We start from the raw sequence: 27168 nt of genomic DNA on the forward strand, positions 1-27168 counted from the left end.
TGGGTGAACCGCTTCATCTCCTTCAATTTAACAAAACACTGACAACAATAGAGAACATGAAAGCTGACTTAACTTATTGTAATTGGTCTTTAATTTAGAAGCCAACTAAAAACTTAGGGCTTTGAAAGCTGTCTGATAGTCTGAAAAGTCATCCTTGAATATGCTAAGGACAATGAAACACTGGACCCAGACAATCACAAACTGCCCCTTAAGCTACAATAAGACAATTTGAACAAATCTTCTGACATGTTGCCAGATAAAAAAAATAATTTGAATTAGTAGTTCAGCTGAAATGAAAGAAATAGATCAGCTTCCTGAATGCAGAATGCAGCTACTGACATTCACAACACTGGTTCAGCAACATCTAGATATCATCAAGATATGTATGTCTTAAATGTTCAGAGATGTGTAAATCCACACTCTGGAATCTGACTTATTAAACACAAAGCAGGTGTTCTTGATGCATGGGTAGGCTAAATAGTAAGTAATTTAACAAATGAACCCTGTCATGGCTTATGGGTTAAGATGCTGACCATTAACCACAATGTCTCCAGTTTAAGTCCATTTGTTGCATCTCTCTCTCTCTCTCTCTCTGTCCCTCATTTTCTGCCATTGCTCCACTGTCAATAATAAAGGTTACGAAAACACCCACATAATATTCAAAATGTTCCCTGTTGTCTCTGATTAAAGATGGTGTTCAGTACCAACATTGACAGGAATTATTTCCTGAGCACAGGAAAAAGAATGAGTGAAAAATACAGCTTGTGAAACAATGAAGGACGCACTACTTGGCTCTGACGAGTATAAAACGCAAGAGGATGCTCCTGACACACGTGGCAGTTAAACCATCCACATAAAAGGGAATACATTCCCCTAAAAAGACAAGGTACACAAGACTAACACTTGTAGAACCAGTCTTATCAACGTCAAAACAAAGCAGGTTATATTTCAGTTCATTCCCTTTCGTGATGACAGTACATTCACTGAGCAGGTGGGGCTCAGAAGGTAGGTCTTCCTTTAATCCCGAGGTTGGAGGTTCAATCCCCGGCTCCTTCAGTCCGCATATCAACGTGTGCTTGAGCAAGGCACTGAACCAAAAGTTGCTCCCAATGGTCAGACATTCATACACCGATGGCAGCTCAGCCACCGCCTCTGTATGATTGTGTGTGTGTGAATGGGTGAAAGAGAGAGGCAAATTGAAAAGCGCTTTGTCTGGTAAGGTAGAACGGTGCTATATAAATTCAGTCTATTTACCATTTTAACTAGAACTTTATCAGTCATAAGAAGATTCTCATCTCTGCCTCGTACCTCATTTCTCTGGCTTTGAATTCATGGCCTTTGCCATGTGCTTGCAGTTTTTATGCTTCCTGAATGGGTTTGAATGGGTTATTGTTACAGAAATACAGTATAAAAATGTATGCCCACATACAACCTTTCAAATCTCTCTCTCTCTCTATCTGTGATACTTCAACTTTACTTAACTTGTTTAAATCTTATGGGAAGGGGAAAAAAGACACACCCACACACACCAATCAGCCCCTTGGATATACAATTAAAAGATTTACATCACAGCTCCCATCTGGTGGAAGCACAGACACACACACACACACACACACACACACACACACACACACACACACACACACAAATATGCACACAAAAAACACATACAAATTTCTCAAGAAATTAGTAGCACACTTCACATCGACACAAATGGGTACTATGCTTCGCCTGTTTTACCTCCTCCCATTCTCTCTACTGTTAGATGTAAAAGAGACAGAAGGACCGACCTGAGTGTGGGATGGGAAAGTGTGAGAGAGATGGGTACAACAGATGTCCCCACACACGAACACACACACATACAGAAATATGCAGAAGCACACATACGGTACACAACATTCACTGATTTCTGCTTTACACACGAATGCAGAGAGGCTTGCATGCCCTCTCTCTCTCTCTCTCTCTCACACACACACACACACACACACACACACACAGATCTACAAACACACATGCGTGATAAAACATACAAGGAAACATGCCCATATACATTCATCTCTATTTCACACACACTCTCTTACACATAATCTTTCACCCCCCGAGCTTCATCCTTCGGGGACCATCTGGAATCCGTTCTGTCAGATGCTACAATGCAAGCCTTGTTGTGGGATAAAATGTTGCTTTTTGTTGTGTGTTTTTTTTTATTTTCATTGCTGGCCTTGATGGTGAAGATAAAAAAAAAAAATGTCAACGTGAAATACATTATGTTTCCAAGCAATCTGCAGTCTGTTGTATAAACAAACTGCAGGAGCAGCTATTCAGCATCTATTCTACTTCATTAGCAATACAATGGTGCGTTGGTGAGAAGTCCAGGTGCTGTACAATCTATTAGGTACATATAGTACAGCACATATTGTACCAATAGTACATTGAATCCCCACTACAGCTAAACAAGTGAACATAGAAGAAGTGTAAAGTTTCTGTTAAAAGCATGCTTATGAGATCTGGTGTTCAGAGGCCTTGAGGGACACAGAACCTAGTGTAATAAATGCATTGAAACGTCAATTACAAGCTTGATATATGATTGTTTGGCCACTGCAGCACAAAGTAGCTTTGTGTAATAGGACTAACTGATGTTTGAGTTGTGTCAAATGTTCTTGTGTTTTTAATTTTGGAAAGACACCAACCTGCAATATAAGTATCACTCCTAGTAGAGTGCACACTGCATTGGCAGGTGGAGGAATCCTAAACTCAACAGGCCTGATATGCCTAAGTTACGTTTGCTAAGCTATGATAGGACAATTACTGTTTGGGGGAGGGGTTTAACAAACTTCTCAATTTCTTCAGGTTGTGTTTTCATCATATTTTTTGTCCCCAAATCAGACAATGTAAAATACTGTAAAATTAAATGTGTTTGTTTCTTCACATTGAGATTTCTGTTTACTGTTACCAATGACAAAAAAGTAGAAATGTTGCAATTCAAAATTCATCTAAGGTATGATCATAAAAAGACGAGTACTTTGTACTGTATGACACTCACACGCTGTGATAAAAAAAGAGGCTGTAATTGTTTCTGACTTATTAAAAGCTACCTTGATTTGGGATTACCCAGGAGTAAGTAGTTCAGACTCTTTACCTTTTTAATTGTACCTTACAACTTTTTGGGGGGCTATATCTGTCCAATAAAAAGCCAGGGCTTCAACACAGAGGACTATACCAGCCAGTGCATTAAGAGTGGTAAAATTAGAACTGTGAGGTTTCTCAAGGATCCCCTAATAGTTTATTGATCGACTATATGAAGCATTTATGAAACATTCATAACGTGTCAGACACACAGGAAGCATAATTATATTATTGAATTACTACATTTCCACTTTGTTCCAGTGATTGGACAAATGTGTGACAGTGCAATTCACACATCTTTACAACAACTTGGAAACGACTTTTCCCCATGTGAGAAATGGTCAGAGGAGTTCATTTTCTTGAATCTATTACTCAAACAAATTGCTTTGTGGTGAAGTTTGCTTGCAAAATCAAACCATTTTCCATCCCCTGACTGAATTAAACTGAACCACTATTAGGGGGAGACACAAAATGGCTGCAGCAAAAATGTCCGCAGATGGGAACTTTGACATCAAAAGAAAAAGCAAAGGATCTTTACAGTCTAATTGTGCACAAATGGACTCGGCCTGAACTCCCCTGCTCCACTCAATAAAATTCATTAAGACTGGGAGCGAGAGGGAGAACGAGCCAGAGAGCGACAGAGAGAGATAGACTGACAGAAGCAGAGAGAGAGAGAGAGAGAGAGAGAGAGAGAGAGAGAGAGAGAGAGAGAGAGAGAGAGAGAGAGAAAGAGAGAGAGAGAGAGAGTTGTGTTTTAATAATTCCTTGTGGTCATTCATACAGGATCAATAACAACCCCTCAACTCCAAGACACAAGCAGCCGATCAGCACTGTTGGAGAGCAATAGATCAGGCTGATTAATCAATAACCATTTAGCTGGGTGGAGAGGGGAAACAACTACAGAACAATCAAATACGCATTAATACCCCATGAGCCTGTCTACCTGCCTGCCTGTCTCTCAGCAAGGTGTCTCTCTGTTAATCTGTCTTTCTGCCTGTCTCACTGCCAGGGCCACTGTTTTTGTCAACAGCACAGGTTTTAAGGAAGATCTTCACAAACAAGTGCCATCTGTACAGTACGTCTGTATTCACTGCCATCTCTCTCTTGTTCAGTCTCTACCACCTTTTTTTTTTACAGGTATGTATATATATATATATATATATATATATAATATATTTTTTTTTAATTCTCATTCTTGAACACAGCTGGCAGTCAGTGGGCTGCTCCGACATCACACCTCCTACTAGCACAGCTGCTTACACAAACACACACACACACACACACATAGACACACATAGACAGACACACACACACACACACACACACACACACACACCAGGTGGTGTATCTTCTCAGTGTTTTAGTAAAAGGATTAAAGGTATCATTTAGCTAAAATTGAGTTCCATAGAGGAAATACTACTGTTCAATGTAATGCCCCTACTGAGACAATGCTGCAATATAGGCTCTTTTTTTATAATGATTTCTTTTTAAAGTAGATTATATTTTCCCTCTTAAAGTCCCTATGTTTAGAATTCTTTCTCTGATTACAGCATATTTAAAAGAATTCTGTTGTCATGCGGTTCATAGAAAATCTCAAGACAAACTGGTTTAATCAATATGTTGCTTTTACCCAATTCATTCTCAGTGTCGGCCTGTGTGGGATGGAGGGTAGTAGACTACATTGTGGTTTTTGACACTGCCACCACAAGTCGCCAAAGTAAAACATTTTCAAGTCTTACAAATAGGGGCTTTAAAGTCAGGATGTTGATACAATGTCTGATTTGTCAACTAATCGAACTTTAAATAACATTATGACAGTGATACCAAAAACTAATATAGTAAAAATCTGTATTTTTTGAATGTGCAATGAGGTCATATCACATCAAACTGGACTTTAAAGCCTATATGTAAGTTTGGCTGAATAATAAGAGAGAAATAAAGTCAGTGAACTAACTCAATAATAACAGCAATATGTATCAAAAGCTTGCTAACATTAGCCACCAGGAGATACTGTTCATACCAAACCAAGCAAGGTTGTAGCAGCAAAATCGTTGCAAGTATTACATTGAGCAAGAGTGTTTTTTTATTGCTTACAAGTCCAACTTTTAAATTGTAAAAGAATAAATGTGCTTTTTTCAATCACACATAACATGCCACTTTAAAGCAGTGGACAGCTATACTGCCCTACAAAGCAAAAAGGCAGTAACTACGCAGAGTGCAGAACTGAGAAAAATGACTTTAAAGTTATCCTGTCATCCAGCTAAGTAGTTGTAGGTAGATTATTGGACATGTGGCTGTTTTTGTTACTTTATATTAGCTTATTCTTTGTACATATCAATCCTCATATTTAATTTGATATTTTACCCCTATTTTGCAGTTACTGTATTCTTGCTTTGTAATTACTTACCAAAAACGTGGCACCATACCAAGGAAAAAGACAGTAACTACAGATTCTCCAAAAACTATTTTGCCACAACTTGGGCTCTGGGTGTGTTAGATACACTGTATTTGAAATATTTGGAACCATTTGTTTTCCTGAACATGGATATACCAAAACCAACACTAATTTGACCATTTTAGGTCAATATTTTCCACCCGGAAGCTGTTCTGGTGCTGAAACGGCTGCTTAAAGTCTCACATTGCTAAGCTGTTATCAAGTTATCCTGTCACCCAGCTAAGTAGTTGTAGGTAGATTATTGGACATGTGGCTGTTTTTGTTACTTTATATTAGCTTATTCTTTGTACATATCAATCCTCATATTTAATTTGATATTTTACCCCTATTTTGCAGTTACTGTATTCTTGCTTTGTTTCACTAGGGCTTTTTGCAGTTACTGTACAAACGACTACCATTTTTCTCCAAAACGACACACATTTGAGATAAGATGTTTTGTCACATAACAAAGGATGCCTTGAATGTCATGAAAATGATAATAACTCATTTTTGACCAAAAATGCAGTTACTGCCTTTTTGTTTTGTAGGGCAGTATACATACAGCATCCAGGGAGCAACTTGGGCTTCAGTGTCTTGCTAAAGAACACTTAGACATGTGGCCGGAGGAGTCTGGAATCTAACCGCCAATCTTGTGGTTGAGGGGCGACCACTCTTCCTCTGAGCCACAGCCACCCCATTTTTATGCATCTTGTTAGTCAGTTTACTTACACTGGCAATTTTTTGCTGTGATGGCATCTCCGTAGTAACCGTCAGCACAACTTTCGCAAGAAACGCCGCCATAACCTTGACGACAGCGCAGACACTGGCCTGTGATTGGATCACAGCTGCCAGATATGGATAGGTCAAGGTTGCCGTTGCAATCACAGGGCTGGCAGGATCCCCCTGGTACATTGGGCTGGCCGTAGTATCCATTGGAACATCTAGGAGGCAGCAGAGGGACACAGAAACAGTGTGATAATGCTGTTTGGTATTGGATGTACTGTAAACATGTTCTGCTACCTCGGGAAAAGTGTTAATAACAGTTAACAGTTAATAAAAAAAGGATATTTTGGAATAATTTGGAGGTTCTAGAATTTATTTGGCATCAAAAATTGCATAAGCATATCAACACATATAGGTAAAATTCTACATAAACGATTTTCCCAAGGACACTTTTTTTTAAGTACTGTATCTCCCCTTTCTACAAGCAAAGACTTAAGCCATCAGTATAATCTTAAAGATTTTATAATCACATAACATTCTACACATAGGGGCTTTAAAGTGCCTCAACAATTCATCACCATCCCAACTGGCTTTCACGTTGTAGCAACAAAAATGTCATCCTGTTATTCTCTTTCTCAGAATACAATTTTAGTTTGGGATAATACTGCATCAGATCTTATTGAAAGAGTGAGTATTAATATCTCTGGAAAAAAAACTGTTTTGCTCTGCTTTCATGTAGTAAATTATACTTGAAAAGGTCTGCAAGAGAATATGCAGTGGCTCACTTCATCTGCTTTTGTATCAAACTACATAGCAAACAACTCTCAGATTCAAGCAGGGGAATATCATCAAAATATTGTTTATTCAGCTTCAAGTTTGTATGACATGAACATACTAATCTCCAAATACAATATCACCAATAGCCTCTTTCCGACCAAGTAGTTACAGGAACGTAGTTATTGGAACAGTCCACTTCTAAACAGTTCTACTAACTACTCTCCCCCAAAACTGTTTTTTCCATTTGCATTCACACTGCAAAGTGGCCATAGGAACTGACCTTTTGTTATTATAACACAGCCATCTAACCACCATTATAGCCGCTTTCCGACCAAGTAGTTACAGGAACGTAGTTATAGGAAAAGTCCACTTCTAAACAGATCTACTAACTACTCTCCCCCAAAACCATTTTTTCCATTTGTATTCGCACTGGCCAAGTGGCCATAGGGACTAAAGGAGGGGTAAAGGAGTGACGCAAGCACGGCAACGGTCTTTAGAGCATCAGAAAACAAATACACCAAAAAAAGTATGACCTTAATACTAACTCTAATGTAAATAGCATGTGTCATAATTTAAACAAGTCTCCCGAAGAGAAACGGGTATCTTTCTCTCCCCCGCCTCTGCCTGCTGCGCTGTGGACGTGTGTGTGTGACTGTGTGTGTGTGACTGTGTGTGTGTGTGTGTGTGTGTGTGTGTGTGTGTGTGTGTGTGTGTGTGAGCCAGCGAGGTGGAGTTTAACTCCGAAAACCACAGGTTCCCGTTAATCTTATGATGGACATGTGTTGTCATATTTAAACAAACGAACTGTCAACGGCGAAATAAAAGCCTCTTATTTACAAGAGCGGTCTGAGAGACCTCCAGCTTACAGCGGGGTCTCTGAGCATGACTGGCCGAGCGACGAGCTAGCGGCCCCGGCACTCGCCTGCTGGCTGTCGCCTCACTTCATGGAGCTTCTCAACTCCGAAAACTTTGAAGCAAATTGTCAATTCGGCATCAATTTTCGCAAGACTGCCTATATTTGAAATCTAAACATTTCATTTCTCGCCTACAACGTTGTCAGAAGTGAATTTAGTGATGAATAAGATGGCGAAAATTGTTAAAATTGTCCCGTTGTTGGTCTGTCTGTACCGGAAACCCGACCCTCGTTGACCTAGGTTCCTATGCTGAAAAGGGAAAAGAAAAAAGACCCTGCCCTGAAGTAGGAGCTGAAAGAGTTACAGGAACTGCAGCCAGAGGAAGTTAATAATCCCTAAATTGGTCCAGTCGGAACAGGAGAAAAACAGGGTTCTAGGAACGTTATGTTCTAGGAACTGCAAAAATCCTTCCGGTCGGAAAGCGACTAATGACAGCAGGTCTCATCCCACAAGAGCTGGTACCCATACTTTCAATCACAAAAATAACAAGCAATAAAGTTCATCTCGCAGAGTCCATGGGAATCATCAGCATTGTTACGGGTGTGTCTTTGACCAGTGAGATTGTCCGGCTGAAGGCTGTTGTATAATTCATATTAAACCCACACTCACATCCCATACACACACACACACACACACACACACACACACACACACACACACACACAGATATTAACTCATAGATACACACAAAAGTGCTGGAGGGCAACAGAGCCAAATGAAAGATCAGAACAGATATAAAATGAAAGTTAAAATAAAAAAGGTTTACCAAAGATTTTTAAAAAATGGAGATTTAATGTCTTGAGGCAGTTAGTTCCAAAACATGGTATTTGCAGCTGACTCTCCAGGTTTAAAAACTATACTCATATAGCTGAATAAACCTGCAGCAAAAAAAACCTCTAAATGCTACTCCTGCTAATAACACAAAGTCAATGTGATGCAATAAAATCCATGTCTTTTAGAGGTTATTGCCATCTGTTGATACATTTTATCTGTAAAAATGTATGCTTGAAGTTTTTGTGGTGTCAGTGGAAGGCAAACATTTTAACTGAATATAAATGGGATTAAAAAAATAAATAATTTAATTCTTTTATGTTGTCCTTTGTGTTCAGCGGGGAAAAAAATAAGTGAAAGAAAATGGCAACACAAATTAAAAAATGGTTGATAGCACCCTCGAGCAAGGACAAGGACACATACATGTGAACTTTCATGCCATTCCAAGATTTTCATTTTTGCTTTTCAGCCTCTTTTGTTTGATTAATAATAAGAGTAAGCCCGGATGGTGCGAAATATATTAACCAGAGAGTGCTGTACCGTGTCAAGAGCCACTGAAACCAAATAAAACAGGCCTAAGATGAAATAAAGCTCTACAGGCTAAAAAAAGGGGATTGAGATGAAAGGAGAGAGAGAGAGAGAGAGTCAATAGAGGAGAGGCGAGAGAGGGAGATGGAGAGTCAATAGAGGAGAGGAGAGAGAGAGTGATGGAGAGGGGGGAAAGGTCTTCACATTGAAAAGAGAATTGCATTTAGAGAGGAGGGAAAAGAAAGGACACAGAGAGAAAGAAAGAGTCAAGAGCAGCCAGCCATTATTACCACTGACCCTCCTTGGTACTCAATAGAACTGGTTTATTAGCTTCTGTGTGTGCATGCATGTTGCTCAAGTGTGTGTGTGTGTGTGTGTGTGTGTGTGTGTGTGTGCGCGTGTGTGTGGGGCTAGTACATTCCTCTAATCAAGTGGAGAATTGTACTGGCAGCAATCTCTCCTCTTGATAGGAGAGAAGAGGGGCAAGAAATGTGTGTTTGTATTTTGTTTAGATTAATTCACACTTTTGAGGTTTTTATTTTTATTCTATTTTATCACATATTATCAGCATGTGTGTGTAGTTGCTTGGACTTAAAGAGGAAGTGATGGTATTTTTAGTTGAGAGTCCAGAGTGTTTGAAAGAGATATATTGGGGGGTGGGTCAGACACCTGGTCAAAGCCTTCAGAGTGTACAGGAAGCGGATGGCGCGCACAACTGGTAGAGAGTTACAGAGGGAAAGAGAGGGGTTGGGATCCTAACAGTTATGTTCTTTTATTTTTAGTGTTATAAATGGGGAGTCGGCGCCAGGGGAAACAGGCTCTGCTCCTCCCTCTTACATTTTTTCCCCATAACTTTCAAAGCATTTTGAGATCAACTTGCACTCTCTGAGTACTACTGTATATTTCCTGTTAAAGCAGAAATTGGGGCAGGTTGTTTTCAGGAGGTAAAATGAGACTTTCATATAAATAAACATTGTGATGTTATTTTGTAATTTACTTTTTAATCTATGTATATTACGGCAGGGAAATAAGTTTTTGTTTCAGTATGACTAACTTTTACAGTTTCCAATACTCAACCTTGCTGCCACTTGAGGCTGCCAAAGCACAACGTTCCATCATGCAGTTTTAAATCTAAATAGTTTTAAAGAACAATTGTGACATTCAGTCAGTGAGTGGAGCTCTGGAAGTATCAGCACTTTTCTCATAAAACAGCCATTTCAAATTTCTGTCTCTCCCTCTTTCTATATATATATATATATATATATATATATATATATATATATATATTAGGGCTGTCAATCGATTAAAAAAATTAATCTAATTAATTACAGACTCTGTGATTAATTAATCGAAATTAATCGCATACATAATTAACGGTGCCTGAACCGATACTTTTTAAGAAAGTAAAAAAAGAAAAGAAAACAAAGGGTACTAAACAACCGTCGGTGACATTAAAGAACGGCTTGTTTATTGCTAAGGCCATATGGTCAAAATTAAATGATTTAATAATAATGTATAACAATAACAATAACTTATTTCACTAGTAAATTGCTGTTGAACGACAAAAACAACCACCAAGGACATTTACAATAACTTCAAATGCACCACGAAGCTGTAGTTTACCAGTTTCATTGAACGCACCGTCTGTGTTGTTTTTCCGACGGCAGCTGCAGATTGTTACATCCCGCTGTTGAGTCACAGTCCTCTACAGTAAAACACAGTCAAACTTTACACCGTTCAGCGTTAGCTGTCAGCATTGTAACTGTCGGTACACGATCCGTTCTGCCTGCACGATCCGTTCTGCACATGCGCAAAATGTTCGCGCATGCGCGGTTGTACGAGGATTTACGACACTGCACGATCTGTTCCACGCTTCCGGTCGACAGCCAAGCTAACGTTAGTTTAGCTAACAGCTAATTCGGCTAACTGCTAGCTGAGACAGCATGTAATAACTTTAAAAGACCCTCAAAATAAAACTTGAAAATAAACGTTGACATATATAACAGCTGTTACGTCAGTTCTACTTTACTTGTGCTCATTTAAAATACAATCACTCAATACTTGTCTTTATTGTTATTACTGTGAAGTCTTAATTTAGCTGTAGCCTGCTTTTCCCATTACGTTTGAGTTAACGTTATTTTAGACTGAATCTAGCTGTCAGCTAGCGGTTAGCCGAATTAGCTGTTAGCTAAACTAACGTTAGCTTCCCGGTGGAGGCTAGCCATAGGCTAGCGTGGAACAGATCGTGCAGGTCGTATGGATACGTAAAACAGTATTATCTTGCGCATGTGCAGAACGGATCGTGCAGGCAGAACGGATCGTGTACCGACAGTAACCGTGTTTAATCCAGCTACTAGCTAGCGGTAGGCTAACGTTAGCTGCTGTCGAGTATAGTGTTAACTAGCTAGCGGTAGGCTAACGTTAGCTGCTGTCGAGTATAGTGTTAACTAGCGTCACATGCAGCGGTGTTTGTGTTGCCTGTATCGTCTTCAGAGCACCAGAGAGAAGTGTAGACATATCAGTGGCACCAGATTTCGGTAGCCAGGGTTGGCAGGAAGAAGATTTTTATTTTTTTTATTTTTTTTTTAAGTAAATGTTCCAGTTAATGATCCAGGCAGAACATTCTCGTCTCCCTCCTTCATTTTACAGTCCAGTGGTGGCTAGAACGGCTCCGGGTCAAACGTCAATATGGAATGGATTAATCTGCGTTATTTTTTCCCAGATTAATTAATCGAAATTAACGCGTTATTTTGACAGTCCTAATATATATATATATATATATATATATATATATATATATATATAAATATTATCTATCTATAAATTGTAGGAACGTCTGTCTGTGTGTGTGTGTGTGTGTGTGTGTTATGCGTTATGCGCATATCTCTAGAACCGTTAGTCCAATGGATTTCAAAATTGACAGGTGTCTTGCTACGGGCACGAGTAAGTACGGTGCCAGTTTGACGTTGTTTGGGTTAGAAATGCAAAAGATATTGTTAAATATATATCAGTAAAAGAAGCACACATTGGCTTTTGCCGCTCTAGCCGCTGGCCACTCCCCCTCTCACACTGCACAGCACGGCACCTCAGACCCACAAAAATGTGCAAAGTAGCACTACTACTATTACTGCTTTTGACTCTTCCTGCTTCTAACGTTAGCTACATGATTGCTGGATATACCAAACTTACTTTTCTTCACTTTCCTGTAGCACGAGCGGACAGCTGAAAGGAACATCGCGACTGTTGTGTGGAATAAGGTTGGCGAAAAAAAAGGTGCTACGCTTTTCCGTGTCTATTTTTTCGCTAAGAGGAAACTTAACAAAAAGCCATTTGCCAACACTAAATATCAAACAATAGCCAGGCACTATATGGTATTAAGTTACTGTGAGCTGTAGCCTACATTCACCACTTCTAACCAGAGGCAGAATATAAAGTAATCTCGGAGATTATTCCTTCACAGTGCTGTGCAATGTGAGAAAATCTCAGAGCTGAGCCGGGCAGACACAGCACTTTTCATCAGACTCACCTCGGGTTAATTAAGTTTACTGCTAACTAATAACATTACCGTCGCCAAAATGCCTATTTCACCGTTAACTGTCAAGCCACTAAACCTGTATGGAAATTAACACCTCTGCTGAAATGTTAAATTCGTTAACGATCCGACACGAGACAACACCGTCTCTCTCTCTCTCTCTCTCTCTCTCTCTCTCTCTCTCTCTCTCTGCACACAGATACAACAGGGAAAATATGTATTTAACGCGTCAACATTTTTCTCAGTAAAGATATTTCTGATGGGGCTATCGGCATGAAATTTTCACCAGATGTCAGTAACAACCCAAGTAATCCACACATACAAAGATATCAAAACAAATAAGTCCAGAAATTAAGTTGTGTGTAATAAAGTGAAATGACACAGAGAAAAAGTATTGAACAGACTTGCTGCAATTTATTTAATACTTAGTAGAAAAGCCTTTGTTGGTAATGACAGCTTCAAGATGCCTCCTGTATGAAGAAACTAGTCGCACACATTGCTCAGCTGTGATTTTTGCCCATTCTTCCACACAAACTGTCTTCAAATCTTGAAGGTTCCTGGAGCATCTTCTATGATCCTCTTCTTTCCAGAGGTTGGATTCAAGTCGGGTGATTGACTGGGCCATTCTAACAGCTGGATTTTCTTTCTCTGAAACCAATTAAGAGTTTCTTTGGCTGTGTGTTTGGGTTCATTGTCTTGCTGAAATATCCACCCTCGTTTCATCTTTAGCATCCTTGTGAATGGCAGCAGATTCTTATCAAGAATGTCACGGTACATTTCTCTATTCATCCTTCCTTCAATTATATGAAGTCTGCCAGTGCCAGTGCCAGATGCTGAAAAACAGCCCCACACCATGATGCTCCCACCTCCAAACTTCACTGTTGGTATGGTGTTTTTAGGGTGATGTGCAGTGCCATTTCTCCTCCAAACATGGTGCATGCTATGATAGCCAACGAGTTAGATTTTGGTCTCATCTGACCAGATTATATTCATTCATAAAATACATTTTTGTGGGTCTGAGGTGCCGTGCTGTGCAGTGTGAGAGGGGGAGTGGCCAGCGGCTAGAGCGGCAAAAGCCAATGTGTGCTTCTTTTACTGATATATATTTAACAATATCTTTTGCATTTCTAACCCAAACAATGTCAAACTGGCACCGTACTTACTCGTGCCCGTAGCAAGACATCTGTCAATTTTGAAATCCATTGGACTAACAGTTCTAGAGATATGCGCATAACACACACACACACACACACACACACACAGACAGATGTTCCTACAATTTATAGATAGATCATATTTTTATATATTTTATATATTGATCTATATATATATATAGATCACAGGACAATTAAAATATCCAATAATATTACAGTAACCATTACAACCAACGCATTCATGCCCTTAATTCATCAAAAAGTAATTCGACTCAACTTGAGGTCTGAGTGGAAGTATGTACACCTTTATACTATTTGATTGCACGTTGGTCCAGGCCTTATTGTTGTTATCATTAAAATTAAATTGGTTGAGATTAATATTAAAACATATAACATTAACAAAATTCATAGCCATCACCACAGGTTCCTATTATCTTCAACATGAAACATTGATCTACTGAGTGCCTCATTTTCATCATATAGCCTATGAACAGCTAGATGGTGTTGAGTCACCAAAATCAATGTGTAAAATCTGAAACACCTTTACAGACCAATAACATCTGGATATACTGGCAAACCCTCGGTAGCACTAAATAGCAGCTTACAACTCAAAGTGTTTTAGTGCACTTTTTTGTAAGGTAGTTGCATTAAACAGCTTTCAGCTAAATTCTTAATGGCTGTTTATAGACAGGAAATTGAAAAGCAGAATCACTTAGCAGCGAGTGGATAGTCTATTAGCATAGGGGGAATAGAGTAGCTTATTTCGTGAAAGCCCATAATACAGATAAATTGGCACATTACAATTAATTACCACTAACAACAACAATAGCACTGTAGATAATGAAGTGAAATGGCAGGTAGCACATAGAAGGTATCAATTAGACTAATAGAACAACAAACAACCAACTGCTGATTACCTCTTTAATACTGTCATTAGTTATAAAATATTATTTTACATTGTCGGCTCCTATGTGCTATGAGTCAATGCAGCAAGCAACAGTCTCTCTTTCTTTCTCCTTTTTGTTTACCAGCTGTCTTCTCTCGCTGACTATAGAGGCACCATATGGCATCAAAACAGCGCACACACACACACACACACACACACACACACACACACACAAAAACACACAATAATGTACATAAACAGATGTATTCTATATATTCAAGAGACAGATACATATTTACATGCAGATATACACACAAACCTATACATACACATTTGGCACACAATCTCCCCAAAACAAACATCTCAATTTAGAAAAAAAGGCTCTGATGATGTCTTCTGATCATTATTGGATTAAAACACACATTCTCACTCATGGAGGGACATGGGAGGACTTCAGAAAGAGAGTTGGAGCAGTCAACATGTACTGGCTGGGCCTTCCGTCGACACAAGACCATATTGGTAATTGGCTGGGTTGTACAGTGTGGATGCCTTTCGGTGACGGACAAAGTTTAAAAAATGGACTGACAATGAGTCAGTTTGCTTTCCAGCGGCAAATGATGTGTATAAAAAGACTAAAAGGCAGATGGAGAGATTCTGCTGTGGACAGCATGGCGAGGCATGCAGACTATGCAAGGCAGCGAGCTGAGGGCCCTGTAAGCCCTGTGGCCACAAGCAGCTCTCTTTTAACTAGCAACACACAGCACAGGCCTGGATGAAGTGCAACCTATTTAAAGCACAATGTTTCATCCTTGAGATTAAAATTGTTATAATAATTATCAATGAAGACACCCACCTAACACAGAATAGAAATTCAACTTGTAACCAGCTTGAGAAAGCATTTTCAGTTGCTATTGTTAACAAGGGAAATTGACACCATGCACAGGAGATGATGCACAATCTACAGAAATTCAGTGACAGAAAATGGAAGGATGAACACACAGTAGGAGATATAGGGTCCAGTGCCTTCAATGCCAACCATAGGAAAATCAAGCCAATACTATGAAGAGAGAGATACAGTATGGGTCTCGCAAATGAGCAGGCTATAAGAGGAGCAGTTCTTTTTAATTGTGGGTCAGGAGCATAGCATAGCTTGTTTCTGAGTCACCACCAGAACTAGTTTGATAAAGTCAGTATCTTCCACCCTTTCTAGAGGGTTTAACATTGTAACTACAGTTAAGAAGTAAATAGGTATGTTAGAAGTCATTAATAAGGAAAAACTTTTGGGTTGCTGGGCTGGGAAAAATGAATTTGACTGGTGGACTGTTTGGCCACTTACTTAGACCAAAATGGGTTAACAACCTAACATTTACCACTGCAGACTTGATGAATCAAAAACCTTTTATTATTCATGACTTACCATCAGTTGATGGTTTATTAGAAATCAAGAAAATCATGAGTATTTATTAATATATTACCAACATTTATAACTGCATTATTAACAAATAGAAAGAATAAACACCTGCCAAAGACAATTTTTCACAACCTGGCAAACCAAGTGTTCTTATTAATGGCTGATAAATTAGCAATAAAGCATTAGGAAATTATGTATTAACCATTAATAAAACCATTAATTACAACTTATAAACCCTTTACAAAAAGTGACTTACTAGAAAGTGGTACAGATACAGTACTTGTTAAAAAAGTATACAATATGTGCATTCTTTCTCACATGACCTATGACCTTCATATATGACTGCAGAAAGTAAGGCAAAACATTCTCCTTTCAAATGGAAAAATATTAACTGTACGAGATCACTTACTCATTTATGCAGTAAATTACAAAGAAAACTACTTTACTACCACGCATTAAGCAGTTTGACCTTACTGCACACTTCAGCTCAGACATTTCAATAATACACTTTCAACAACATTCAGTTGACATTCAATGTCCAGTCGACCCACACTGCTATCCAATAAAACTGATTGTAAGGCTTTGTCTGTTGCTGAAAAAAAGCGGACCTTTCAGAGCTACAGTCCAAGGTTTAACTTGAATTGCACATTTTTGTATAGTAATTACAAAAATACCTATGTTTTTCAAAGTGGTAAAACTTAAATATACTGAATACTAGTCTCACTTTGCCAGAACTTCCTTCACAAAGACACTGTGCCGCTGCAAAATAGCCTCAGAAAGGAACTTGTTTTGGTGGAACATGTGTACGTTCAAAAGTTGTTTTAGTCGTGCAACGGAAAACTCAGATTGGACAGATAGTCTAGCTAGCTGTCTGGATTTACCCTGCAGAGATATGAGGAGCAGTTAACCATAGTCCTCAGAAATCCACCGGAGTTTAAAATTCCAACGCAAAGAAAACGGAAGGTAACGGACATATGGCTGAAAAGAGTGAAATCCAGGGGAATTTCCGACGGCAACGGAGCAGTCCCAGAAGTGGAATGTCGTGGATATAGACTAACTGAATACTAACTGATAAATTCAGCAGTGGGCAGTTTCAGTTCAATACAAAACAGTCCAAATGTATTTCAGTGAGCCTGCGTGGTGAAAAGATTATATTTACTCAGTCTGCTTCTCCACATGACAGTATAGCCTGAAGTTTTAACAAGAGTAAAAAGACTATCATCCAGAGAGACTTCTCATTAGTACTGGCTTGGTAAGAAGCTCACAGCTAATGGAACAAGAATGTCACTCAGCTATTAAATGGGCTGTGGACAGAAAGCTAGATGGACAATGAGACATAGAGCACTCACAAAATGGTTAATGAGCAGCAGTTTCTGTTGTCATTTGGGAATGGCTGACTACAGACCTGATTTATTTCCCAAATAGTCTTTTTTTTTTTAAAGTGCCCATATTATGAAAAAATCACTTTTTCTGGGATTTGGGGTGTTCTTTTGTGTCTCTGGTGCTTCCACACACATACAAACTTTGAAAAAAATCCATCCATGCTGTTTAGAGTGAGATACGGTTTCTAAATGTGTCCTGCCTTCAGTTTCTGCGTGAAAAATCGGCACGGCTTGTGACGTCACAAGCCGAAACGAGCAGGCTAACGCAACCATTAGCTCGTAGTTAGCGTTAGCGTTAGCATGCTAACGCTAATGCTAACGCTAGCATGCTACCTCGTTCTCAATAGCAAAGCACTGCTACAACACACACAAGTTCACCATAATCTACAAAAGAACTACTTACATGTGCGCCCTCAGTCTCCCAGCTAATCCTGCCTTGTAACTGACCGAAGTAACTGACCTTTGCAATCAAAGTTTAAGCATAATTGTGTTTCTATCAGTGTGTTTTTCAGTGTGAAACTTCCCGTTTTGTGTGTGTGTGTGTGTGTGTGTGTGTGTGTGTGTGTGTTACCTGTCACATCGTGGTCCTGTGTACCCAGGCTGGCACTGGTCGCACAGCAACTCCCCTTCTTCACCTAGGTGGCAGGTAGGGCTGAAACTGTCGTAGTTGCCAGGATGTTGTTGTTGTTTTTGTTGAAGTTGTTGATGAATTCGGTAGCGTTGACCCAGTGTGGAGAGAGGGAGGAAGAAGAGGAGGAAGATGAGAGGACAGAGGCGAGTTAAGGCCATTGTTTGTCTCCTCACACACACACACCTGTGTCCCTACTTTCACTTTCCAATCCTCACTTTCACACTCTGTAAGACACATACACTTAATTTCCTCTCTCCCTCACACCCACGCATCTGTACTTGCACACACTCCTGAATTTGAAAACACTCTTCCTCTCTACGAACTGTAACCTAAATGAACTGAGAGAGAGAGAGAGAGAGAGAGAGAGAGAGAGAGAGAGAGAGAGAGACTAAAACGATAGCCTAGTACCCTCGTTCTGTCACCCTCCCACTTCCATAAACTATAGATAGTTCTGCCGGCTCGGGTTCCAGGCCCCAGACTGACTCACTGGCTGACTGATTGGCTCGCTAACTGCAAGCTGGCTCATTTAGTTACAAGTAAGCTTGCTTGGCCAGTACACGTGAACAACAAAAAAATGTGAAATAACAATTGTATAAAATGGGTTACATTTGTACATATAGGGGTTATATGTAACCAGCTATAATCATCATGGGCACTGGTTAAGTCAACGTGCTTTGGTAGTAGCCTTTCTTAATTTTAAAGCTTTTTGGGGTAAATCATGTGCAGAGTAAAGTAAAAATTTCTCCCAAAATAATTACAATTTAATGTGATGAGACAATACTTTAGCTTAAAAAAAACTTCCTTAAGGCACTATATGCTGTCTGTCATATACAGTACTTGCAGAACATTGTTAATTTGTATAACAGATTAATATGGATACAATATTCTATCATGGTATATACAATTTTATATGACAATGGTAATCTGTTCATTGATTTAAAAAAAAGAACCTGACAGGAGCAAAAATTCAAACATCAACAATATCCAATATCACCATAAAGCACATTTAAACATTGCTGAAAACACCCTTATATACCCAGAGACATAAACTGTTTGGCAAAGTCTATGGCAAAAACATTGTCACATTAGCCAACCATATGCTACTGTGTAAAGCGCTTTGTCCAGTAAGGTAGAAAAGCGCTATATAAATGAAGTTCATTACCATTACAAAGGCTTCATTCAAGACTCAGACACAACCAGAAATCACTTGGAAAGTCCCTCTGATAGGCAGCATAATCATCCAAATGAATTACTCTAATAATAGAACTTGTAGTATAAGGGCTTTTAACAAGGATTAATTGTGCAAATTTCAAGTGACTCAGACTCAAACCACAAAATGAGTTTGTTATGTTGCTGTAGCGCCACCTATACGTGACATCATGCATCATACAATTTTGAGGATTTTGCACAGGTGACTTATGCACACACATGCTTACCCATTCGGGAGGTTGTCAGTGGGTGTGTCTTAATTTGTTTATGCATTTGTACACTACCGTTCAAAAGTTTGGAATCTTCTGCCACAAAAGCTTGATTGGGTACAGTCAGATAGCTGCCTCTATATGGGAATGGTCTTTCGTGCTTTTAGGGTGTAGAAAGTCCTCTCTCAAATACCTCAAATAAAAGTCATGTTTTGTACATGGAGAAGAACACCCTGTAATTGTTTAACCAGACTGAGCAAGAAACACTTTTGAGCAAAAGTTAAATAAGAATAGAAAATATAAAAACATAGATCAGGTTGAAGAAACTGGAAGCTTAGCATCGAAATGAGAACAGATTCCTGTTTCAGTGTCAAGTGCACAACAAGCTGGAATTAACAGGCTTGCTGCTTTAGCAATGCTATTCTTAAAACTTCACAATAGAAATAGCAGGTTAGTCTAGTGTTAGCACTGTTGGCATTGGATCAGTGATATCTGCTGAACACACTATGAATGAAACCTCACAGGTTAAACCTATTCAATATAACCACTGAGTAGACTGCAGAGGTAATTGTGTGAAGGTACAAATGAAAAAAGGCCTTTAGGGACAGATAATTGACCAAGGGTCTTTACCTAAATTTCCCTATACATATGTTAGTTTTAGATCTAACTGAAAATAACTAACATCCTTGGTGTAAATAAAGAGGAACAGCACTCCAGAACTAAACTGTTTTCTACTAATCCCCTGTAAATCGCCACCCGGCTTCCCGTGCTCAAGCTAACATGGACATCACTTCATCAGATGTTAGTAAGAGCTTAAACATTACGGCCAACTGGAACAGTACTACTGGGTGGCTAGCTATTTGAGTGATTGGCTTCAGTAAACATAAGGGACTAGACTATCTGTCTATTTTTAGGGGCTGAAAGTCATGGCACCTTCAAGCTATTATTACCGCAGGGGGTTTATGAGGAGGAAGGGGAGAGGTGAGAGACAGAGAGAGTTGCATCTTTCTTTAGCTCTGAGAGTTTTGGACATGACGTGTCATGACTGCATGAAGATTCTCAGCTGCTGCCGCCTGTGTGTGTGTGTGTGTGTGTGTGTGTGTGTGTGTGCGTGTGTGTGTGTGTGTGTGTGTGTGGAGCATTATCTGTATTAGGTATGACTCCTATTATAATTTTGTGATTGTTGATTCCAGTTTTTCTGTGGTCAGTTTACTGCCAACCACGCTAGCTATTATGCTAGCTGTCTGAAGCTAACGTGTTGCTAGAACAACATTTTAACTACCGTTGACTGTTGGGCTAACTGTTAATGTATTACTCTTTGTACTTTTACTCCTGTAGCTTTATGTGTATGCTAAGTAGATTAATGACTATACTGTACTTCCTAAGGGGACTTAATTTAGGTCTTTCACTGATTGCTTTGTTTCTTCCTGGCATGAGGAATAGTGTAATTAATTTGACATCTTTTTGTGAATCTAGTTAGCTAGTTACTGTACCAATGCATGTTTGCAATACCTTTGGGTCTATCTCTTGTTGATAGTACCTCATCTTTTTCTGATTTGTAACTATCATTGAATTTGTTGTTTTAAACGTTTCACGAGTGCTTTCAGTAAAGACCTCAAAGGCCAACTCTTGTCTCCAGCCTTTATTGGAAGTGTGTTTAGCTTGGTTTGTAGCTTTGCACCTACACACAGTGAGGGCAGAAGAAAAGAGATTACAGCTACCAAGGACCTTGTGGGGACACTGTTTTGTCAACCACTTCCAAAAAGTTCAAAGTTGATCAGGGTCAACAATGACCATCTTCAATCCCATTGAATCAGGGCCAGTTTACCATTATTATCATTAGTTTACCAGGATGGGACTGCATGCCCTGCACAAGATACATAGAACATAACAGCAAAAGGGGGCAGTATTAACAGGACTTCTGCTTGGCACAGGTGGACCAAGATGCAATGGAGTAGAAAACATCTTTCTGCAAAAGCTGCTCAAGACCAACCCGTACATACAGGGTCTGCATGCTTCCAAAATGAACCATCAGGTGAGAGGCCTCATCCCATGCCTCTCAACTGGACTGCTTCTATGACAAACAGCCGATTGCTGCTTTTTTTTTTTTTTTAAATACATTTTAGCAGATACTTGCTGTAACTTGAACAGCCGTGATTTGAGACTCTAAAGCAGGCACAGCACAAGAGGAATGGTACAATAAAAGATTTTAAATACCTTCATTACTTGTGGGAGGTTTGAGTTTGCTACTGTGTTAAGTTTTCTAGCCACAGTTGTGTTGATTCTGCCAACGGCGTTGACATTTCCACCCACAGGGGTGATGTTTCTACACTTACATTGATGCTTCTTCCTGTGATGATGATATTTCTATTCATGTCATTACAATTATATTCGTAGCCACAGTGATGAAGCCTCTATTTGTGAAGATATCGTTTGGAGACAAAAACAAATGTAGTCAGAGTGTCAGGAGAGGAGAGGAGAACATTATGAAGAGACGGGTCAAAAAAGAGAGAACAGGGGCCACAGAGTCAGAGATGAACTGTGGGGTCAGAAGTGATAAATTGAAGCGTCTAATTAAATTGTGTCGTCATGGCGTCATTAACCCCAGTGTCTTCAGAACCTACTTGTTACTAGGAAGATTGAGCGGGCAGGCGCAGGGCTGACAGTCTGCAGGTGACCCACGGGTGGCGTTGCCATAGTAACCGGGTAGGCAGGTATCACAGAAGGGGCCGGTGGTGTGGTGGGAGCAGTCCTGGAGCAGACACACAGGTTAAAGTTTGTTTATATCAGGAAAACAAATAAACCACCGTCTGATCAGTTAACCTTATTGTCATGGGAAGATCTTAAGCAGATTCTACATTGATGAAAATCTCGCTTGTCTACTTTCCAAATGAAATTTTTAAATCTTTAAGGCAGTGAAGGGATCTTTCTTTCTCTTTTAACACATTGCAAAGTGTTTTGAAAAACCTCTCGAAAATCTTAAATATACTGTGCATCATCTCTGGTGTAAAATGCTAAACAACTACATTGCATTTCATCAAATGAAAGTTAATCTGCAGTTAATACCAAGGGTAGGATGCAAGTTAGAACCGTGAAAAAAAAAAAAAAAAGAAAACCAAAGAGCTAACAATAGACTAGAGTAATTACTGGTGGTGTCACACTTTGCTTCTAGAGGTTTAGAAACTAATAGACTCAAGGGTTAGGGCACGTCAGTAAAAAAAGAGCAGACACTTGTTGACACGTTTTTATAACAACAAAACTGTTATTAAATAAAGCTGCCTGTCACATCAAATCATTGTCAAGCAGACAGCAGCAGGAGGAACAATCTCGAGGAAGTCAAGGTTAATGATATGTTTCAAGATTAGCATCACATTTTGTTACCATAGTAACCAAGCACATAGGATTCACAGGTACTACAACAACAACACTTGGTACAATAATGTCCCTCAAAAACAGTTTAGAACCAAATTTCAGTATTGATGAGTACTTGCGCTAACTACTGAGAGTGTACTGATTCACCTTCAGCCCAGTACACCACAGAGGGTTTGTAGTGCACTACAGTCCACAATTTAAAAGAAATGTTGACTGAAAACAAATGATAGTAGAAAATGTTGATAGTTTTCCTACAAAATTGCAAAATGTACATCTCTGAATGATTTAGATTTATTTTTAGTATTATTTGTTAAATTTATGAGGACTATGGTTAACTGCTCCTCAGCTCTAGCCTAACCCTCCTCAGCAGCGCTGTGGAGGAAGGTCTGGCAAAGCGAGACTAGTTTGTGACCAACTAGTAATACAACATGAAAATAAAACCAACAACACTACAAGTCCAGTTTAAATCCTTCAGGTGAAGGGACACCATTGACGACATTTTTCATATATATATATTTTGACTGCCTTGCCTTACAGCTCTGCCTTCACCAACAGTAATATAAAAAAATGTAAGTTTCTTAATAACTAAGCTAATAACCAAAGGTGCCTCAAAAATGAAGTTAATTAAAAATACTTCTTCAGCATGACGTGTCAATCGTCTGATGCAGAAAACAAAATAGTAGTTATGTATTTAACATTTCAGTTTAAGATCATTTTACTACTTACAGTAAAATGAAATGGTGTCAGGTTGTCTGTTCTTTTCTTTTTTGTGGCAAGACATCCCTGTTTATTATGTCCGGGTACAACAGTTGCAATTTCATGTAGTTACTGTGTGTGTATGCACGTGTGTGTGTGTGTGTGTGTGTGTGTGTGTGTGTGTGTGTATGTGTGTGTGTGTGTGTGTGTGTGTGTGTGTGTGTGTGTGTGTGTGTGTGTGTATGTCAGTTATGTTTCAAAATAATTTCCTTTTCAGATCAAATGTCTCTTCACTGCTGAAACCCACCCTGACACATACACACTCTGTGAACCTATAGGACCACGGCATCATTCAGTCATTCAACTGTAGCCAGAAACCACAGTCCTCAGGGAAGGAGTATGTGTCCATCTGTCTGTCTGCCTGTCACTGTGAATGAACATGTAAGTGTGTGTGTGTGTGTGTGTGTGTGTGTGTGTGTGTGTGTGTGTGAGAGAGAGAGACAGAGAGAGAGATTGAGCCTGCTTCTCTCTTTGTCTAGAGTGTGTGTTCTCCCTCTGACATATCCCAGCATCCTCCTCATCTATAATGAAACATAACATGATAATACAAAACCCACAGCTCTATGTGTGTGTGTGTGTGTGTGTGTACTGGTGCGAGTACTGGTGCGTGCATGCACACTGGTGAGGATGTGTATTTTGTTTGATGCTAACTGACAGCTTAAGCCTAAGGCAATGGGTAGACTGGGGAGTGTGTGTGCAGAACGCACATGCAGGTTGGCATGTATGTGTCTTCCCAGTATACTAAAATGTGTATCTGTGCACATTAATTTTGTGTGCATTTGGGTGTGTGTGTGTGTGTGTGTGAAGCCAGGGCACAAGTGTTTCTACCTGCAGTTCCACTAATGACCACTAGATGGTAGTTCTAAGAACATTGGGCCTCATTCACCAAAAGGTCTTAAGAACAAATTTATTCTTAAATCCCACTTACGCAGTTTTCACGAAGATTCTGGCATTCACCAATGTTTTCTTTTTGGGGATTTGTTCTTAGGTAAGAACAGAATGTATGCACACTCAAGAGCACTCTTACGCACAATTGAGAGCTGACATGTTTGCGCAAAATAAGTACTTATACCATTTCGTCCCTTCTAATTTAAAATGTAATATTTCTTTCCTTTATAATTTTGTAACTAATTATTTTCATTATTTTACACATAGTTTTATGTTCGTTTGTTTTAATAAATACACACTACACTTACACTTCTGCTCATTTGTAAAGCACTTTGAATTGCCATTTTGTATGAATTGTGCATCAGTTCTGCGCTCTTCTCCGGATACAGCATTCACTGCATGAGTAATTGCATTCCATTCATCGGTTTTATTTGCTGCTTTGTATCCACTGCTGACGCTACTAAATATGATGTCTCGTTTTTCGCTAACTTCTTGCAGCAGTACCTCCACTTCAGAATTACTGAAGTTTTTCTTTCTTTTGGAGTCGATGCCTCCACCATCTTTACCACGTCTTTTCGACATTTCTCTAAGTGTGCACACGGCCCTATTCCTCAGAATATCTGGTTAGCGCTCGTTTGTACGCTCACTTACAGTACTACTTTTTTCTACAGTTTATGGGATGGACTCTCAGCTAGAAATTCACCAATAGATGTGAGCAACGTAAGGGCTCCCAACAAATTGATTTAACCTCTCTCAATTATTCATCTAAAGAAAAAAATCAATGCTGTGAACAAGTTGACTGTTAAAAACATAAATAAAAAATGTCAGCTAACTTACTCATGACTGACAGGTTACTTGCTATTACACCTTAATTATGATAAATGAGGTTGACAGCTTTGTGAGTTAAAAGGGAAATTACAGTGAATAATGTGTTGAGTACAATCACAATGCAGGCAATATTTTGTCTAAAAATACAATGCTGTAACCTGACATTTTGTACATTTCTCAAAATATATGTTGTTTTTGTTTTCTTCCATTTTGCTATGATCTTTTGACATTTTGTAAATATCAAAAAGTGATAAAGCCTTTTCATAAAAGCTTTTACATGTGCTGTACCTCTTTCCTTGGAAAAGAAATACTTTGGCTAACCAAGTCAAAAGGAAGAGTAAAGCAGAGTAAATCACTTCAGTGTGATTTAAGCACTGAATAAACCAAATGCTCTGACAGAAAGAAACACGTTCTCTAATAAACTTATTGATAATCTTACCAGGCAGTGTCCTGTGATGTCATGGCATTGTGTAGCGTGTCCATGGCAATGACAAGCTTCACACACGCCGTTATAGAGATTCCCGTTAACCCTCCGAAAACCAGGAATACATGCCTGAAACACACACACACACACACACACACACACACACACACACACACAGTAGTTAGAAAGACAGGAATACAGACCATCTTTAAGGTGCTTCAGTGTGGCGTATTAACCCTGTGATCCTCTCATTAGCACATCAAGCATGTGTTTACTGTATGTGTGTGCTATTCTTTGTGTTACACTGTAAAATTTTGTGCGATTATTTGTGTGATTAGTATGTCCATTTGTCTGGTTGAGTTTTAAAAATGTAATGTATGTGTGTCTGTGTGTCAAGACTAAAGTAAAGTCAGCTGCATTCTGGAACTAGACACTGATTTGACGTTCAGTTTTGCTTAAGAGGCTTTAAAAGAAAACAGGATGATCCTTTCATCAATCATGTAATACTGCTATAAATCATTCTGATGTTCTTTGGATGTTTAAATGTAGCTTATTTGCAAAAAAAAATGTCACATACATCCCGCTGACACTGCTTGTGTACAACAGGTTTATATTGACAAAAACAAGTTTCCTTTCAGGGAGCCATTGGTTCCCTTCCCTTTTTCAATAAGGGATGAAAAATAACTTGCAAAGACTTGAACTTGAGAATTTGCTTAAGATATAATACAGCTCACGTTAAACCTGATAACACTGCATTATTAATGGTTTTATAATTATTAATGTTTTGCAAGAATTACTGAAAACACACCCCATTGTGATTGTTGAGGTCAATATGGAAAAAAAATATAAAACAATTAGGGCTGTCAAAATTAATGCAATAGTAACGAGTTAAAGGAAATTCCTTTTGACGGACAATTAACGCACACACATTCTGTGATTTGGGCCTTGGGCCGCTACGTAAAGGTATCCTTTAAAGTACATTTAGAGCAGATAAAAAAGTGTGAGTAATTTGCAACTAATCACAAGTTAACTATGGACAATCATGCGATTAATCTGGATTAAAAATGCGTGACTACATAATGCGATGTTACAGGCCCTACAATAAATCTATTTGATGTCATCTGTAAAAGAAAGTACTAAAGTGCTTACTTTGTATGCTGACATTCAAAATATCTTAGTTGCACTTTCATGTGGCTTTATAGTACTTATAAGGCAG

The 27168-nt window shown here is 39.0% G+C and overlaps 1 protein-coding gene across 9 annotated transcripts in view; it reads right to left on the bottom strand.

Annotated features, from left to right (window-relative positions):
• lama2 (laminin, alpha 2) overlaps positions 1–27168 on the bottom strand; it is a 205925-nt gene that overhangs the window by 77901 nt on the left and 100856 nt on the right. For all 9 annotated transcript variants that reach the window (XM_035995247.1, XM_035995246.1, XM_031321901.2 and 6 more), the window contains exons 18-21: positions 25968–26081; positions 22309–22436; positions 18207–18293; positions 6287–6498 (exon numbers count right to left, since the gene is read on the bottom strand). In XM_035995247.1, coding sequence (XP_035851140.1) covers positions 6287–6498; positions 18207–18293; positions 22309–22436; positions 25968–26081 — 541 coding nt within the window. The remainder of the gene's footprint in view (positions 1–6286; positions 6499–18206; positions 18294–22308; positions 22437–25967; positions 26082–27168) is intronic.

This window comes from Sander lucioperca, chromosome 19 (assembly GCF_008315115.2).
Source record: "Sander lucioperca isolate FBNREF2018 chromosome 19, SLUC_FBN_1.2, whole genome shotgun sequence".
Taxonomy (NCBI): domain Eukaryota; kingdom Metazoa; phylum Chordata; class Actinopteri; order Perciformes; family Percidae; genus Sander; species Sander lucioperca.